Raw genomic sequence first — 16,027 nt, 5'->3', positions numbered from 1 at the left:
ACGCGCTGGCAGATAGTAAGAATGTGCAGTAGGAAGTCTTCCAACGATCTCCCGAGTTAATATCGGTGGTGGCAGCATTGTTTGACATGAAATTACTGACCTATTACCCACTACTACTACTACTCCCCCTCTCTGTATCATTCAGTACCGCAATTGTGTCCCTATTTTTCCCTCGCGGCAACATAATTGGAGGGCGAAGAGAGTGTGTTGCAACAAGCAATGACAATAGCATAAAAGATTGCGTACCTTTTGAAGCTGTTGAAGCTCTATGGAAGTCGTGAAACCGTGCTGTTGTGTGCTTGTTATTTTGTTAACTTTTTCTTTGGCATTTTCACCGTTGCATCACTTCTTTCACAATCTTTAATTTTTAGTTGCTGTTTGTGAAGGTTTTGTGGTAATTTGATGGTAATTTTCAAGAAACATAAGGTTTTAGACATTAAAACAGTATTCATTCAATGTCGAAACAGAGAAACTCCTTCCATGCACCGATAAGATCAAGACATTGGTTTGTGGTTTGGAAGGCTTTCTACGGAACCAATGAAATGAAAAGGGCTAACTGTACACAGAAAAAGGTAACAATTTCACCTCCATGAATTATACTCGCTCACTACCCCGGAGGGGACAGGCGAAACGCGTTGCATTTTAGTCTTCACGTGAAACGGTTTTATGCATTTCAGATACATCCACAACAACACATGTGTCCGCCCGGAGGGGCCAGTGCTGAAAATTTAGCATGAAAGAATGTGCACGGGGTAGTAATGCACCGAGACGATGCTGGTGCATGCAATTCCCCAACCACCTCCTCCGCCCTGTGTGTGAATGACTCCCAAAGGAAAGGGGCTGGCGGAAGGAGCGGGGTGTATGCATGCAATTTACCTTTACCACCTTCGCTCGCGTCGAAAACACATTAATCCATTCGGATCGGATACCGAATCCGGCGTCGGTTGTATTCGCGTCCCACTTTTCCCACTCCTTTTGTCGATAAAGAGACGCCCTCCGACGTTCACACAGACGTAGAGGAAGGCCCCCTTTGTATCGATATGTCCCTTTGCACACAGAGAAAACCGCGAACAGAACTCGCGCGCGCGGCAGCACACATTTGTTTCGCGCATGTGGCCATTTAGCAATTGCTTCATGTGAACATACCGCGATCTTGCACACCGACTGCCGGTAGGGAGGAGGAGGTAACGGAGGTGGTCTTAAGCATAAAGAAACCCCCTCCTAACGGCTGCGTGCTAATCGTGAGCAATAACAGTTGCGGAAACTATATGCGGTGGTGTGTGGTACAAGCTAAAAATGGCAACCACAGGGCACCGACCACCAACCCGCCGTACACGAAAAAGGCGCGTTAAATGGGCTTTTTACGAAAGTGTGTTCTGCCCCAATCCGTGTGTGTGTGTTTGAATACAAAGTGTTGCCTTAAAACGTGTTTTCCGAGGCAGAGTGTATGCGGTGTGACATTTGAACTCCCATTTGTTTCCCATCTAAACTTTTCCCACCTCAAGGGTGGTTGGATTGAAGGGAAAAGTGGCACATTCTTGTAATGTGTTGGAGAAAATGACTTTAGGAAAGGGGGGGTAGGAAAGATCATTAGATGCCACAGGGAGGGGAAGAAAATGCTTTACCTTTAGTGCTTCTGGGTATTAAAGCGCTTTGGAAGACGAAAGAGATTGCTTAAGGAATATTGCATGCATCATCAGCAAAGATATGGTAGAATTGTATGAGCAATCTTGCCAATATACAGTCAGCAGGTACTGCAGCATTCCATGAGCTTAAAATATGCTGCATACGAATAAGAAGCTTCTGCTTCGAACGAGTTGTAATTCCCTGTTTGTTAGTGAAACCACACCACCCGTAGATGATTCATCGGTGCATTGGGATCTCGGAGTGCCAATGGTGTGCAATTATTCAAACAGCTGTTGGTTGGTCTGTAGTCTTATCTATCATCCGTGAACGTCCGACACACATCCCGAGTAACTGACGGATGTGGTGGTATGAACCCTAGAAGAGAGCCAATTCACTATAATAATGTGTGGCATTGCAACAACTATAATTTTCTCTACTGATAGAGCGTTGTGAAGGTGGTTTGCTGTTTCCATTATCTGTTAGGTTGTGCTCAAACTGACTGCGGCGAGTCAGTGTGTTGGTCGTGCACGCGATTGCAGCGGTAAGTGTTTCAATGTCACTGACGCGGTGTGACGCAACAACACGTCCAGTTTCTCTCACACCACCGCCACAAGCCGCCATCAACACGCCGCAACCCTTTGCGCAATTGAAAGACACACTGGAGTTGTCAGTAGAAATGAAAACTCTCCAAAGACAAAGATCAGCAACAACAGCATTGATCAAGTCAAGGAAGGCATTCATTTCGCAAATGTGTGTGGTGAGAGATAGCACCCTCCTCCGTTATCGTGGCTCCGGGATCACAGCTGTGTGTTTATTCAAACTGTGTGCTGTGAGAGTGTACGCTGTGGTGTATTCTAGGTCTGGGTCATAGTGTATGTGGGAGTATCTCACCAGACCGGGAAGCGACGCGAGTTCATATTGTAGCCACTTCTCTTTACCACAATCAATTCGAAGAGAGATACCGATCGACTCAGCTAAGGAGTGCTGTGTGGTGTCCCTCTGTTGCAGCGTGGCTCCACTGTACACACACGGGTACTGAGCGAGGCGGTTTGCTTATCGTCGGTGTTACCCTTGCTTTTGATAAGAGCGAGTTGCGGGTGTTTGTGTAACACACTGATAAGGAGAGCGTGAAGTGAAAACTGTGTTTAAAGTTCTGTGCCAAATGCGGAGCTAATATACTCGGTTGCGTACACAAACGGATGTCAACCATGAGGTCTTTCGTAGCGAGGAACAAGGGTTCATGGATCTGTTTGGCAAAGCTCGTCGTCCGTTGAACTGTAATCTGTGGCAGAGAGGAATAGAGAGCGTAAGTAGTGTAATGGTCAGTGTTCAAATTCAAGACATAGGTGCAAAACTAACGAACCTGCGGTGACTCACCAGCTGCAATCGGTTAGTGATCAAAAGTATTTGATTTAGGTTGGGAATTTCTGGGGGGAATTTCTCGCGTCTGTGTGGCATATTCGCCGAAACTGGGAAGTGAATCTGTGCAGCGCGTGAGTAAACCTGTGAGTGGCCTCATTAAGTAAAAATCGAAAGTAAGCATTCGTTTGCTGATGTGCGTGTTTTACTTACTTACGCTCGATGTTGGTACCAGCGATATACCTGTGTGGATACTTGAAGCAGAACACTCTCAAACACAGCGGTGGTTCTTGCAACATCACGAACTACCTCACTCGTGCAATACAGAACTTCAGGCCTGTGCTGCAAATACCGGTTTTGAAATCGTGTTTATTATGACTGCTGCTAATGTCCGTCACTGCCGAAAGGTAAACGTCACAACGTGACACGCGGTAGAAGCGGCAGCAGCAGCAGCAGCTATATCTCCCGTTTTGTGTTCTTGACGATATCTCGATTAAGAAGGGGCACAGGGGGGGGGGGGGGGGGGGCTACAGGGCCAACAGTGACGTGCACAATATTGATTGCACGGAAGCGGGGAGTCATCTCACGACTTTGCGGTTTTGATCAAACTGTTGTGATAGGTAGTAGTGACGTGGGGAAGAAGATCTCCACAGCCAAAGACAATTCAATCGTGGAAGCGATTGGAGTAACGGTGCGAGTCGGATGACGAAATTTGGTCGGCGAATGAGTGAGAGGACTGAATCTTAATAGAGGTGTCATACGGTGGAAAACTTTCACCACCCCAATGTGTTGGATTAATCATCCGTGGGAGTGTTCACCACTGTGGGGGGAGACGAGACTTTTGATAGTGTGAAGAGACATTGGATGGTCGATAGCGATAACCAAACACGTGTCTTCCTGCGGACGGACCCTGAACTTGTAAAGTTAACGGTGCTGGAATTTCTTCGGATACTGACCATTGACCCTAATTCTACGAAGATATCATCGCTACGAATGATGCTACAAATTTCGTGATGTACTGTAAATTTTCAAACTACACACGTGGCTCTGATCGGCTGTCAAACGTTACAGTTCCATCGGTTGATCTTGCCCGAAGTTCTGCTGCAACCACCTCCAAAAGCGGATTATGAATAATTGTGAACGATTGTCATGGGCACACACAAGCACGCGTGCAGGGTCAGGTTTCGACAGGTTTTGGACCGACGACCCACGAAACTCCCCACCACTATTCGGTCAATGGAAGAGAGCGAGGGTGACGTCTTTTTTTGGGAGTAACTCCCAAACATCTCCCCCATTAACGCGTAGGTGGGTGGTGTGGTGGTGGTGGTGGATGCTGCAAAAGCGTATAATTTCTGCGTTTCCGATACCGCGAACTTCTGTCTGTGGCGGAGTGTCACTAACCTCAATGAATATCGCGCAACCATATGGTCGCGGTTGCGTGTGCGCGCTCTCTGACGTTTGCTGCCTGTGATGACTAACGCGCACGTCTTCGAAGGTTGTGACTGTGGGCCATTCATTATGAGATTTGTTTGCTGTTGAAATTAGGATTCTACCGTTAGTTTAAATCCGAATGGTAAAAACACGCTTCTTATTGATAGGATTGACACGATTACAAGGCTCAAACCACCATATAGAATATTGCAATCTAATCAAGTCTCTAGGATATGTAGTATCCTGTTGTGTTCCAGCTGTCACAAATATTTCATCACCAATAACAAATCTAGTAACCCATGCTTTCGTTTCTTTGTGTCTTTCTTTTTTCTTCAGATCCGAGCGAGTAGTTCCGTTTAGCTCCAAATCCATCGTTGAGAGCTTCTTCGTCGGGTCCAGCGCTACAAATTGCTCTGCCAGTTTTATTCCTACTACGCCGCGTCCGACTGGAAGACATGCATCATTATCGTTAAAAGATAGCCGCAAAGAACAGCAGGGTGCCGAATTCTGTGTGCCGCAAGACTGCGAAATAAACGCGCCTAGGAAGAACGAATTTATTGCAGAAGTGTCTGTAAGAGACCGACCGCGCCCCCCCCCCCCCCCGTCTAGGCCAAACCCCGTTAATCCTCACGCAGCAAAAATGGTGGACTATTACAAAATTCTGGATGTGTCCAGAACAGCGACAGAGGCTGAAATAAAAAAAGCGTAAGTGTGCAAACATCTATCTAATTTCTTATATCGTCAATTGATTGAATTTCTTCTTTTTAGGTACAAAAAATTAGCCCTACGATGGCATCCAGACAAAAATATGGACAATCCAGAAGAATCCAACAGACGGTTTAAGGAAATTTCAGAAGCCTACGAAGTACTGTCCGATGGTAAGTTGTGCCTGTGAGAGCTGAGTGCTGCAGATTTGATTCTTATTACTTATATCTCAAGTGGTGAAGGCGCTAGAATTGAAATGACGAAAGGTTAGGGTTTTATGGACAAATCGATTTACATTTGGTGATGTGTGTGGTGGAATCAATTTTCGAAAAGAGTAAAAGAGTTGGTACACAGGTTCATGAGGTTATGGTTTGTTTTTCCGTCACATTAGCATACAAACGACACATCTACGACAGTCGGGGCACGCGGAAAAGTGCAACCGGTACGGGTGGCGGCAGCACCGGCAGCTACACTGCCTTCACCAACCGCGACTACAGCCGCAACGGAGGCTACGACCATTACCATCACCATCGTTACGGGTCGGGCAGTGGCCGGTACTACGGGTCAACCGGTGGCCGGGAGAATGGCGGTAGCAGCAGTCGTACGTTTTCGTTTAGAGGATTTTTTGAGACGACGCCGTTTTTCCGCTTCTTTGGTAGAGTGTTGTAGTTTGTACATATTTTATACGCGTGTGTGCGTTGTTTCCGCATGCAAAATACCGACACAACAGTTGTTTACTACCACTACTACTACTACATACTACCGCTACTACTACTGCTGAGGGCGCTGCTGTTGCTAAACCTGGACATTGTGGCTGTCCTCCTGCTCCTGCGTGTCTGTTGTGTTTTCATTCGGGGAGAGTGTTTGTAAAAATGGTCCTTAGATCGATTCCCAATTCAAACGTCATCCCCATTGGGTGCTGATCGCGTGTTATTATGCTTCTGTGTGTTGTCCCCTGTTCTACGTTGAAGATTCCCCTTACCGATATTGATACTAATCCTGTGTTGCAAGGTGATTGCTCTGTACTAACGTTGTCCGGAAGTTGATCGAAGAGAAGTTGAACAGGCTGGCCGTTACAAATTCATGAAGACAGAGTCTTCCGTGATATTTCCGCCTAGTTGTAAGCGCGACTAATTTGATAGCAGAGTATAGCATGATTCCTTTTGATTAACACACATTTGTTATATTTTTAATTTGCTTTATATATTCTAATAATATTTATTTCCCATTTTCTTTACAAATACAGAAAAGAAACGACGCATCTACGATCAGTACGGCAAGGATGGGCTGATGAACAATGGATCCGATCGCTACCATCAGAGCACGCGACACCGCCGGCACAACGGTAGCAGCGGCATGGACGACTTCGAGTTCTTCGGCTTCCCGTTCACATTCCGCGACCCAGAGGATGTGTTCCGAGAGTTCTTCGGTGGATCACCATTCGATGAGTTGTTTAGAAGTATGTGCACACACACACATTCACATCCTCCGCGTTGATGGCATTTGTTTGAAATAACTGAAATTAATTATGATTGTCCTCTCTTTCTCTCGCTCCCTTTCCACCAAACAGTTAGTCAACCGGTGCACCAGCACGGCCGGCGGGCAAACGGCGCCACCAACGGCCATCATCACCATCATCAGCGACACTCGCACCCGCAAAACGTCATCTCGTCACCGTTCATGACGCCGCTGATGAGCTTCAGCCTGATGGATGACTTCTTCAGCGGGGCACCGCGGGGCGGCATGAGCTCCGTGTCCGAGTACACCATCGGTGGGGGCGGTCCCGTCAAGCGTACCTCCACCTCGACCACCTTCATCAATGGCAAGAAGCTGATGACGAAAAAGTAAGTGTGCGGTGTGCGGGTCTGGTGCCTCCTCCTCCCCGTCTTCCCCGTTCCATTTTGATTGATCCTTTTTTAATCGTTTGCACTTTCTGACTTTTCCCATCCGGCAGGGTGTACGAGAACGGTACGGAAACCATCATGTCCTACGAGAACGATGTACTAAAATCAAAGACTGTAAATGGGGTCGCTCAAGCTATACCATACAACCATTAATTCGCTGAGAAATAATTAGCCGGCTATCCGACGAGAGGGAAAGAAGAAAAAAAAACACAGAGCTAAAGAGAGAGAGAGATAGAAAGAGAGTTGCAGCGTGGCAGCGATCGAAAGCAGCAGAATGGAAGTAAGCAGGATGGCTAAACAAACAATTATTTTCTCATAGCTACCGTAGGATTAGTGATACACATAATAATTATAATTAATAATATGTAGACCATTGCGGATATGTAATGACTGTTTGTGTGTGTGTGTGTCTGTGAGCGCGCTAAATGGAGTTCAATTGCGGGTTTTTTGTCATTTTTGTCGGGTGCGGTTGTTGTAAATGAAAGGAAGAAAAGGGCAAGACAGGGCACAGACAGAATTTGCTCAGAATCGTAGTGTGTGTGTGTGTGTGAGAGAGAGAGAGAGAGAGAGAGAAAAGGAAGTGGTTTTGTAGTGTGAACTGTTTTTAAAAAGCAAGAAGGATATCACAAAACGGTCAATGGGGAAATCCCGTAGAGCAACTACTCAGTCTCAGGCTGCAACAGAATGATACTTTACTTTATGAAATGTGTAACGTGCAGGGTCTTATTTGAATTTTGAGCCTTAATTAAAATCCAATTAGAATAAATTTCGCAGAAGTGGATTAGACATGAATAACACATTTCGTTTCAAGTTTCAACGGCCCGCGAATCATCATTCAAATTAGTTAGAATAGTCTTTGCAACCGATTTAAGTGAATTATTCGTATGATTTTGAAAAGCAGTTTAAGGGGAAATATGTTGCTGACCGCACTGACACACACTCTGGAGGACGATTTTAATAATCATATTGAGCTCTTCTCATTAGACACGAACGACGCTGTGTGTTTGGATGGCTGTAACCTACTCAATATTCACAGTAATCGCAGAAATAATACCACTTTAATACAACCCACAGTAGAGAGAATGAAGTGAGGAGGGTGAGGCATAGCTAAGCAGTGAATTATCCATAGGAAAAAAAGAGAACAAACACAAAGCGAGGCAATTGTATTCCTGGTTCTTCATTTAGCTAAATAGTTTCCAATTAGTTACTTAGTTTGGTTGCTGTTATAATGAATTCAGTATACCCCCTCCGCCCCTCCCATCTCAGATAACTAGAGAAGGATTGTAGTAAAAACAGGTGAAAGAGAGGATTCCCAAGGACATGATTTTGTAATTCTTAACTATTGCCGAAAAGCACAACGCGCATTGAACCGATTTTGAATTAAAATACACAGACACACACCCACACACAATCCATGCACCTTTAACAAATGAGAAGAAATGTGCCCCTCCTAGTATAAACAGTTTTTCTCTCGATCGAGCTCTGCTGGGGGAAATGAGCGTAAATTTCCTCACAAAGTGTGCAAAAAGCGCTAACGCAAAACAAAAAGCTGCTGTCTGCCACACGTGCCGTGCGCACCACGTGCTGACATTCTTCATCCTGCCGCGTGTGTGTGTGTTAGTAGAGTCGCGTTTTAGCAAAAGGAGGAAACATAACACACAATACCACCACACCTGCGTGCGCGCTGTACTGTATAATATGTTCATTTATTAATATTTGTTGTGTATGTTTCGTTTGTAGGTTTAATTTTCGAATAAGGATTTCGCTTATTTTGTAAGAGCGCGCTAAACACAAAAATAACAAAATGAAGCGAGAGAAAGAGAGAGAGCGAGCGTGTGTGGAATTTGGTGAAAGAAGTTGTGTCCGATCGTGTGTTTGTGTGTTGGTCCGGATGTGGTTCACATGGGAGGGTTCCCTTTCCCCATTACCAAGAACGGCCAATTTGAAATGAGACGAAAATACACAAAAATGCAGTTTAGATCCAGATTAACTCTCTCGCGTACTTGTTAGTAGTTCATCTCAAATGTTCTTGGTTTTAAAACTGCCGTTCATGCGCAGCTTAGAAACCTTCGGATGAAAAGTTGAGAACGTGAAATTTGTGTCGCGCGCCATCTATTGGTGGGGCACTTTACTGTACTAGATGGTAACAGAAAGAGAGAGTTGTAGCTGGATTTGAACTCGCAAACCTTTTACCCCACTCAAATTTGTTTTGTTTTCTTTTTATTTCTTTTTCTTCATAGAATCTTCTTTCTTCTACTTTCAATGAAGATTCTATGAAGGAAGGATTGTAATAGGGCTTGTCTTTATAACTTCTTAGTAAATACAAAAAATCTGTCGAAAATGGACGTTCCGCGGGAATGGATCATGGGAAGCAACCAACAGCATACCCGCGCAGCCGTGTTATGTAAAGTCACAAAATTAATCTCCTTACAGATATAGAACGGATCGGAAACTAACAAATATATATTTAAATGTGGTTTCTATCCGAAAACAAAATCCTTCCTCCACCAGGTTTTCCTAGTCCTACCACAACACCCCCCAGTTGTTCCACCAAATTGGCGATAAATCGTTCTGTGTGTGTACGCTGAGATAGAGAAACAGAGAGGAACTAGATGTTGTACAATGTTGAAAATTCAAACCCACCACACACCCAACTCCAGCCCTCTCTCAATTTGCTCGGCGATTCCGCAGCAGCAGCAGCATCATCATCAGCATCGACGGCTAAAATAGAATCACAGCAGTATAATCAGTAAAATATTCATGCAAAACCCAAACAAGCAGACACTCACATCTTAGCCAAAATAGTAAAGAAAGAAAAAAACATGAAAGCAAAACAAAAAAGAAACAGTTAACTTATAATCAAACAACAACATGCGATGGGAAGAAGGGGAATGATAAGAAAACAGAGAGAGAGAAAGAAAAGGTAAATATCACAGCGATGACAAAGTCAAACGAAAAACCAACGCAAAGAGTGTAGAAGAAGATGTAAAAACAGATACAAAACAAAACCCTACGAAAGATACTAAAAATATGAAAATATAACAGATTTCTGACTTTTGCGAGTTGATGAAAGCACGTTGAGTAAAAAAAAAGCCCGCAACATTTAAAAACCCCAAACGTTGCTTGTTGCAAAATGGCCAAGTGCGCGTTTTCTTTCATTACATTCTTCGCTTTTCCGTGGAAAGAAATGCTTGAAAATGCGGTGGAATTTCGTGTTTCGTTTCGTTTCCTCAGAGTCACAGCGTTGTTTAAACGTTTCCTTTTATTTACTAGACATTGCTAAACTTACATGCGAAATTCGATTATCAGTATTACCGGCATCATTATATAATTACAATTCTGAATCAGTTGCCCTTTGTTTTAATGAGGGGAGCGAGAGAGAGAGGGAGAGATATATAGAGATATTTGAGAGAGAGAGAGACAACGTAACGACGATACGGGAAGAATGCTCTTCTTTCATACCGTGAATTGTATCATTTCATTGTTTGATGCTGGAAAAACGATAAAAGTAATAAAATTGCGAATCTTTTGCGTTTCCTAGAAGACTTTTTGTTGTGAGTGTGGTTGAGCAAATCGGTTAAATATGTGTTCTTCTACTATTATTATTAGCTATTACTGTATAATTACACTTTCAAACAAATGTTCGTGCCCTTTCTAAGCTCTAAAATGGATCGTCCTTTGGACGTTTCTGTGTTTGTAATGGGATTATGCATTAAGTTATGCTTTACATGCTTCTGCTTTGACTATATGTGTGTGCTTATGTGAGAAAGGGGTATATATATTAATGCTTGTGTGTAGGTGTGACAATCCTCTACAGTTCGTGGGGGGCGAATCTTCTTGTTTTTATCCCACTTCTCTCTCTATCTCTCTCTCTCTTTCTTCTCTGCTCCTCCCCAAAAAAAGGGCCCGGAGTCCGGAGGCAGGATCGGCAGGAGGGTGTTTACAGTCTCTCGGGGAGGGAAGGGAAAGGGAATGGAAATGGGAAGGGTGGTGATGGTGGTGGAGGAAGTCTTGAATTATTATCTTCTCGCGTATGCGGACACGTACTCGCGCACCTTCGCCTGGAAGCGCTCCTTGTCTTTGGAATACTGTTCCGCCGCTTCGATGTTGAGCGGGTCGTCAAAGTTTAGCAGGTCCTACAAAATAGGAAAGCGTAATTAATACGGTTTGCTTTGATGGTTGGTAAGACATCACTATAGTGATGTCAGTGAATACGTACGGTGAAGAGTGAATTGAGACCCCAGATGACATCCTTGAGCCGACGGGTCGGTGCCCACCCGAGCCCGTCGATCGAGTTCAACCGGAGCAGCGAAAGGCAGATGTCTCCCTCGACGGATATGTTCGGGTGCCACAGCTTGGTAAGACACTTCACCTTCGGTGGCTGCAATGGAAAGGAATTAGGCATTATTCTCCCCTGTATTAGGCATCCAAAACCCGAGAGCCCTCTTACCGCCATGTTGTACTCTTCCGGCACGAGAATGCTAAACTTGAAGCGACCCCCGCACCAAAACCCTTCGTTCGGACTGATGACTAGCGTGAACTCGCTCAGCACGTTCGGATCGTGGAACGTCACCTTGCAGGTGATCGGCAGGTTCTGTTCCAGCTCCTGCACCTCCTTCACGAGCAGAAACTCCCGGATGGATATCCGCTTCGGCGCATCGGACAGCGGACCACCACCGGCAGCGCCACCGCTACCAGCAGTGCTTCCGGTGGTGGATCCTCCGTTTCCACCACCTCCACCGCCGCCACTGCCCGACTCTTTCTTCTTGCGGGCTAGCGTGATCATTGTCAAGTGTTTCTGTGTTTTCGTGTTGTGCTTGCCTGTGCGGGGTAGATAAGCGGACAGCCTTCTTTGCTTCTTGATCGGGGAGCAGTTCGCCAACCGGAACCGGATGAGTCACATCCGTGCACGGGGTAAGCTTAAAGACAAGACGAATGTATTGCACGGAATCAATTCAAAACACTGCGCGCTGCACTGCTCCGTCTTCCGTCCGTCCTCGAACTCGGGTTCTTTCTGCTGCGTCTTCACGGAGGATACACTTCAGCTGAGCATCGTCTTAATGTGTGTGCGGGTTAAACGGGGTAAAATGCTTGTACACCACAGAGAAACAGAGATTGTGCGGTCGTCGTCCTGTGTGTGTGAGTGTGTAATTTACGTTGTAAATATTTCCAGACTTTGGGTTTCTTTACGTTCGAAGGGTGAATGTTTTCCTTCTTCCGTCGTAACAAACTTTCCCAGCTCCCAGCTCGCCCCACAAACACAACTGACAGGTAGCCGACTCGGGTTGTGTGACGTTTTGCAGACCCTTCTCGCATGCTCGTTCGTTTCTCGGCTGCTAAAAGCAAATTATTAAAAATGATCATTGCTTATTAATGCAATGCAAAATAAAAAGGCATTTCTGAAGATATTAATATAAATTTAACACAGAAAAGAGGATAAATTTACTTAAAAATCCTTTCGTGAAAAATTACCCAATTTTTGGGTTATTTTTGTCACCGACATCGAAATGTCAAATTTTGCGCAACGGGGAGCGATTCGTGCTCAACCTCTCAGCCGAGCTGTCAAATGTTTGTTTATCTGGCTGGCGCTTCGCACACGCACGGTTCGTTTATATAATTATTCCTGCAAAAAATACGCAATTTCGCAATGTTTCGCATTCCGGCTCTGGTAAGTATTTTCCGTGCAAAACATCTGCATTTTTGTATGATTATAACAATCGCAATTTTCTTTTAGCGCTTCATTAACCGTGCGGTGGTGGTGAATGGACAGGCTGGTCGGTTTATCGCCACCGGAGCACCGGTCTGCAACTCGACCGACGGTGGCTACCGTCCACCGACACCGATGATTGACCTGGAGGACAAATCGCTCCCCATTCCCGAGTACAAGCAGAAGAAAAATGAACCGCTGCAGCTGCAAAAGTCACGGTAAGATGGCTGCCCATTTCGTTTTTCACACTAACTCACTCTCGCGCCTCCTATCCAGCCTACTGTATCAGTCGCGCAAACGTGGTATGCTCGAGAACGGCCTGCTGCTCAGCACGTTCGCCGCCAAGTATCTGGCGGAGATGAGCCCCGCCCAGACGAAGCTGTACGATCAGCTGATCAACCTGCCGTCGAACGACTGGGACATCTTCTACTGGGCGACGGGCGTGAAGCCGACGCCGAAAGAGTACGACAACGAGGTGATGAACATGCTGAAAAATCACGTCAAGAACAACGACCGCGAACAGCGGTTCATGCAGCCCGACCTGTACGCCAAAGCGAACTGAAAAGCCTGTTGTCTGTTAATCAATAAGAAAGTATTTATTTGCCTCCCAAACTCTCCCGGCGAGTGTGTGTGAGTAGTTCTTAGCACCGTTCAAACACCCGATACAGTTCCGGCAAGCTGGCCAGCTGCAGTAGCGAACCATTCTTCGCCATCTCCTTCGGCGGTATGAGATAGTTCCGTACGGCAGGGTAAAGCACGTGCTCCAGCTCCCACCGGTACTCCTTTTCGGGCTTCGTGAGCGCAATGCGCGAGAAAAAGTGTGCCGTTTCACGGCTAAAGGTACGAAAGCACTCCTGCTCCTCCTCCCACTCGACGTCCGTCGCGAGCCGTATGACGTACATGGGCAGAAACACGAGCGAAGGAATGTAGTTGTCGAGCAGTTTGGGTAACGATTCGAGGCAACCATCCTCCCGGATGGAGAGATTGTAATACTCCCTCAAGACGGGCGCTTTTGAGACGAGCTTTTGTACGATCACGTCCGCCAGTTCGTCGGCCGGTCCGTCTTCCTCGGTGTAGCCCGAGGCCGGATCATCCAAGCCCGCGTGCACCAGACGTTTTAGGTCGAGCGGCTCGGACAGGGTAAGACGCTCAAAGTTTCCAAAGTTAAACAGCAACAGCTGGTAGAACAGTTCCTCCGCGATGGGTTGCACCTTTGAGAGGTACATCTTGGTGTCGTACTGGATGAGCACTTGCTCCCGATCGATCGTACCGACGTAGGTGAGCTCGCGGAATATTTTTCGCAGATTTTCATCTCCATCCGATTCCACCTGCTGGCGCAGCGTGTGGATGCTATGAAGCCGTGTTTCCCTATGGTTTTAAGGAGGAGAAAGATAAGATCCAGCGAAGGATTTTTCTCGTGTTTACTGACCTTTTTACAACTTTTTTCTTCCTCGATGGTGATGGTTGCGTTAGTTTTGGCTCAACCACCTCGTCCTGTGGTTCCTCTTTGATTGGATCACCACCACCGGCACTACTTCCAGCTCCACTTCCACTTATGTTAAAGAACTTTTCCAACTTTTGCTCACTGTGACTCGTACGGACAAACTTGTAATCCAACCGTGGCTTCTCATCACCGCCTCCCACCATCGATTCGTTCACTTTCGAACTGTCCAACGGTTGTGTGGCCCCTGGCAGTAACGCCTGCGTGTATGACCGTGCCGCATTCCCACCCAACAGCGCTCTCTCCACAAGCAGCTTCACCTTCTCCACAATTTCCTCCTCGTGCAGGAAGTGCACCTCGTGCTTGGTCGGATGCACATTCACGTCCACGTTCTGGGGGTTTAGCTCCAGCGAAAGGTACACGAACGGTGCGCTACCCTTCGGCAGGTACACTGCGTAAATCGCATCGATCGCCTTCTTCAGCGCACTGCACTCAACCGCCCGATGGTTGATAAACATCAGCGAGATGCCTTTCTTCAGCGAAAAGTTCACATTCGTCACGTACCCCTCGACCGTGAGCTGCATCACCTCATCCCGCAGCTCGATCGGTACCAGCGCCTTCCCAATGCCGGCCCCATAGATTGCGCCAATATTGTGCGCCACCGTCGTCTTCGCCTGCGTACGGATGGTGGCCGTTTCGCCAAACTTTTTCAAGATGAAGCAGGCGTGCGGATTGTGCACCGCGTACCTGCTGACCACGTCCGAGATGCGCTGAAACTCTTCGTTCGGCGTTTTGAGCGCCTGCTTGCGCATCGGCACATTGTAGAACAGCTCGTCGACCGTGATCTGTGTGCCCTGGTTGCCGGCGATCGGTTTAATGTCCCCCTTCAGCTTCCCGTCCTCGTAGCACGCTTTGTAGGCACACTTTTCGTGCTTCGTTTTCGTGACGATCGTTAGATGCGCGACGTGGCTGATGCTGGCCAGCGCTTCGCCCCGAAACCCGTACGTACTGATCGAGGACAAATCGTCGAACGATTGCAGCTTCGAGGTGGTGAACCGCTCGCAAACGATACCGAGATCTTCGCGCCTTATGCCGGTCCCATTGTCCTGGATCTGGAGTGACCGCAGCCCGCCCGCTTTGACCGTAATTGTGATGCTCGTCGCCTTTGCGTCCAGGCTGTTTTCGATCATCTCTTTCAGCGCATTGGCGGGACGCTGTATGATCTCCCCGGCGGCAATACGGTTCACGACCACCTCGTCCAGCTTTCGAATCACTCCGGGGTCCATTTTTTGCGGTGCTTTTGTGCCTGAACTGGACGGCAGAAGCGGGACACACACACACGATTTGTTTACAAACAGGGCGCACGCAATTGGCGCGCTTGCGGAGCAAGCGCTGCTCGAATTGGTTGTCGCGCGACCACTGTTTTCGGGCAGTTTGCTTAACCCTTGAAGTGCAACGAAGAGTTATAGGAATAAATTATTATTATTTTGTTTAGACTCAAATAGAAAACATTTCTGTTTTTGAGCTACATTCATTTTGGTGGCAATTTCTAATCAACATGATTGACAATTAACAGGATTAAAATATACATGATTTTCCATGGTTTTTTGGATTATTTTCCAAGAACTTGCGGGTATTTCTCATATTTTTTTTGAATTCGTTCCACTTTTTTGAGGGTTCTACAATCATCTATCATTATAAAAACGATTCAACAGATGTTGAGAAACAGTAAATAAATTGTAGAACCGTTCCAAAAATACATCCAAAATACTCAATAAATTATTACATAAAAAACCCGAGAAACATTGTAAATTCCTTAAAAATTTCTTTCAATTTTGAAGTTGAAATGTCCTT

The 16,027-nt window shown here is 46.2% G+C and overlaps 4 protein-coding genes across 14 annotated transcripts in view; 2 read left to right on the top strand and 2 right to left on the bottom strand.

The window, feature by feature from the left end:
- Positions 1-9,228, top strand: part of LOC120959927 (dnaJ homolog subfamily B member 6) — a 66,704-nt gene extending 57,476 nt beyond the window's left edge. For 4 of the 11 annotated variants that reach the window (XM_049610374.1, XM_049610373.1, XM_049610376.1 and 1 more), the window contains exons 4-9: positions 4,753-5,121; positions 5,185-5,294; positions 5,513-5,776; positions 6,368-6,580; positions 6,692-6,965; positions 7,076-9,228. In XM_049610374.1, coding sequence (XP_049466331.1) covers positions 5,057-5,121; positions 5,185-5,294; positions 5,513-5,776; positions 6,368-6,580; positions 6,692-6,965; positions 7,076-7,178 — 1,029 coding nt within the window. In that variant the 5' untranslated portion in view covers positions 4,753-5,056 and the 3' untranslated portion in view covers positions 7,179-9,228. Of the gene's footprint in view, positions 1-2,068; positions 2,168-2,309; positions 3,016-4,752; positions 5,122-5,184; positions 5,295-5,512; positions 5,777-6,367; positions 6,581-6,691; positions 6,966-7,075 lie in introns of those variants that run through there. The other 7 variants (XM_040383709.2, XM_040383708.2, XM_040383710.2 and 4 more) reach the window with 7 other exon arrangements.
- A 1,005-nt stretch (positions 9,229-10,233) lies between these two features.
- LOC120959928 (NEDD8-conjugating enzyme UBE2F-like) lies at positions 10,234-12,317 on the bottom strand. Its single transcript, XM_040383714.2, has 3 exons — positions 11,476-12,317; positions 11,245-11,406; positions 10,234-11,161 (listed from the first exon to the last, which is right to left on the bottom strand). Exons 1-3 carry the CDS (start codon positions 11,809-11,811, stop codon positions 11,045-11,047), a joined length of 615 nt encoding a protein of 204 aa, XP_040239648.1. The 5' UTR covers positions 11,812-12,317; the 3' UTR covers positions 10,234-11,044.
- A 264-nt stretch (positions 12,318-12,581) lies between these two features.
- On the top strand, positions 12,582-13,344 carry LOC120959929 (succinate dehydrogenase assembly factor 2, mitochondrial). The gene is made up of 3 exons (XM_040383715.2): positions 12,582-12,693; positions 12,760-12,950; positions 13,009-13,344. The coding sequence occupies exons 1-3, from the start codon at positions 12,673-12,675 to the stop codon at positions 13,292-13,294; spliced, it is 498 nt and encodes a 165-aa protein (XP_040239649.2). The 5' UTR covers positions 12,582-12,672; the 3' UTR covers positions 13,295-13,344.
- LOC120959926 (DNA mismatch repair protein Mlh1) lies at positions 13,310-15,633 on the bottom strand. The gene is made up of 2 exons (XM_040383698.2): positions 14,162-15,633; positions 13,310-14,100 (listed from the first exon to the last, which is right to left on the bottom strand). Exons 1-2 carry the CDS (start codon positions 15,457-15,459, stop codon positions 13,374-13,376), a joined length of 2,025 nt encoding a protein of 674 aa, XP_040239632.2. The 5' UTR covers positions 15,460-15,633; the 3' UTR covers positions 13,310-13,373.
- Between the last annotated feature and the right edge of the window lie 394 nt (positions 15,634-16,027).

This window comes from Anopheles coluzzii, chromosome 3 (genome assembly GCF_943734685.1).
Source record: "Anopheles coluzzii chromosome 3, AcolN3, whole genome shotgun sequence".
Classification (NCBI taxonomy): Eukaryota; Metazoa; Arthropoda; class Insecta; order Diptera; family Culicidae; genus Anopheles; species Anopheles coluzzii.
This window is presented reverse-complemented; position numbering and strand designations above follow the sequence as displayed.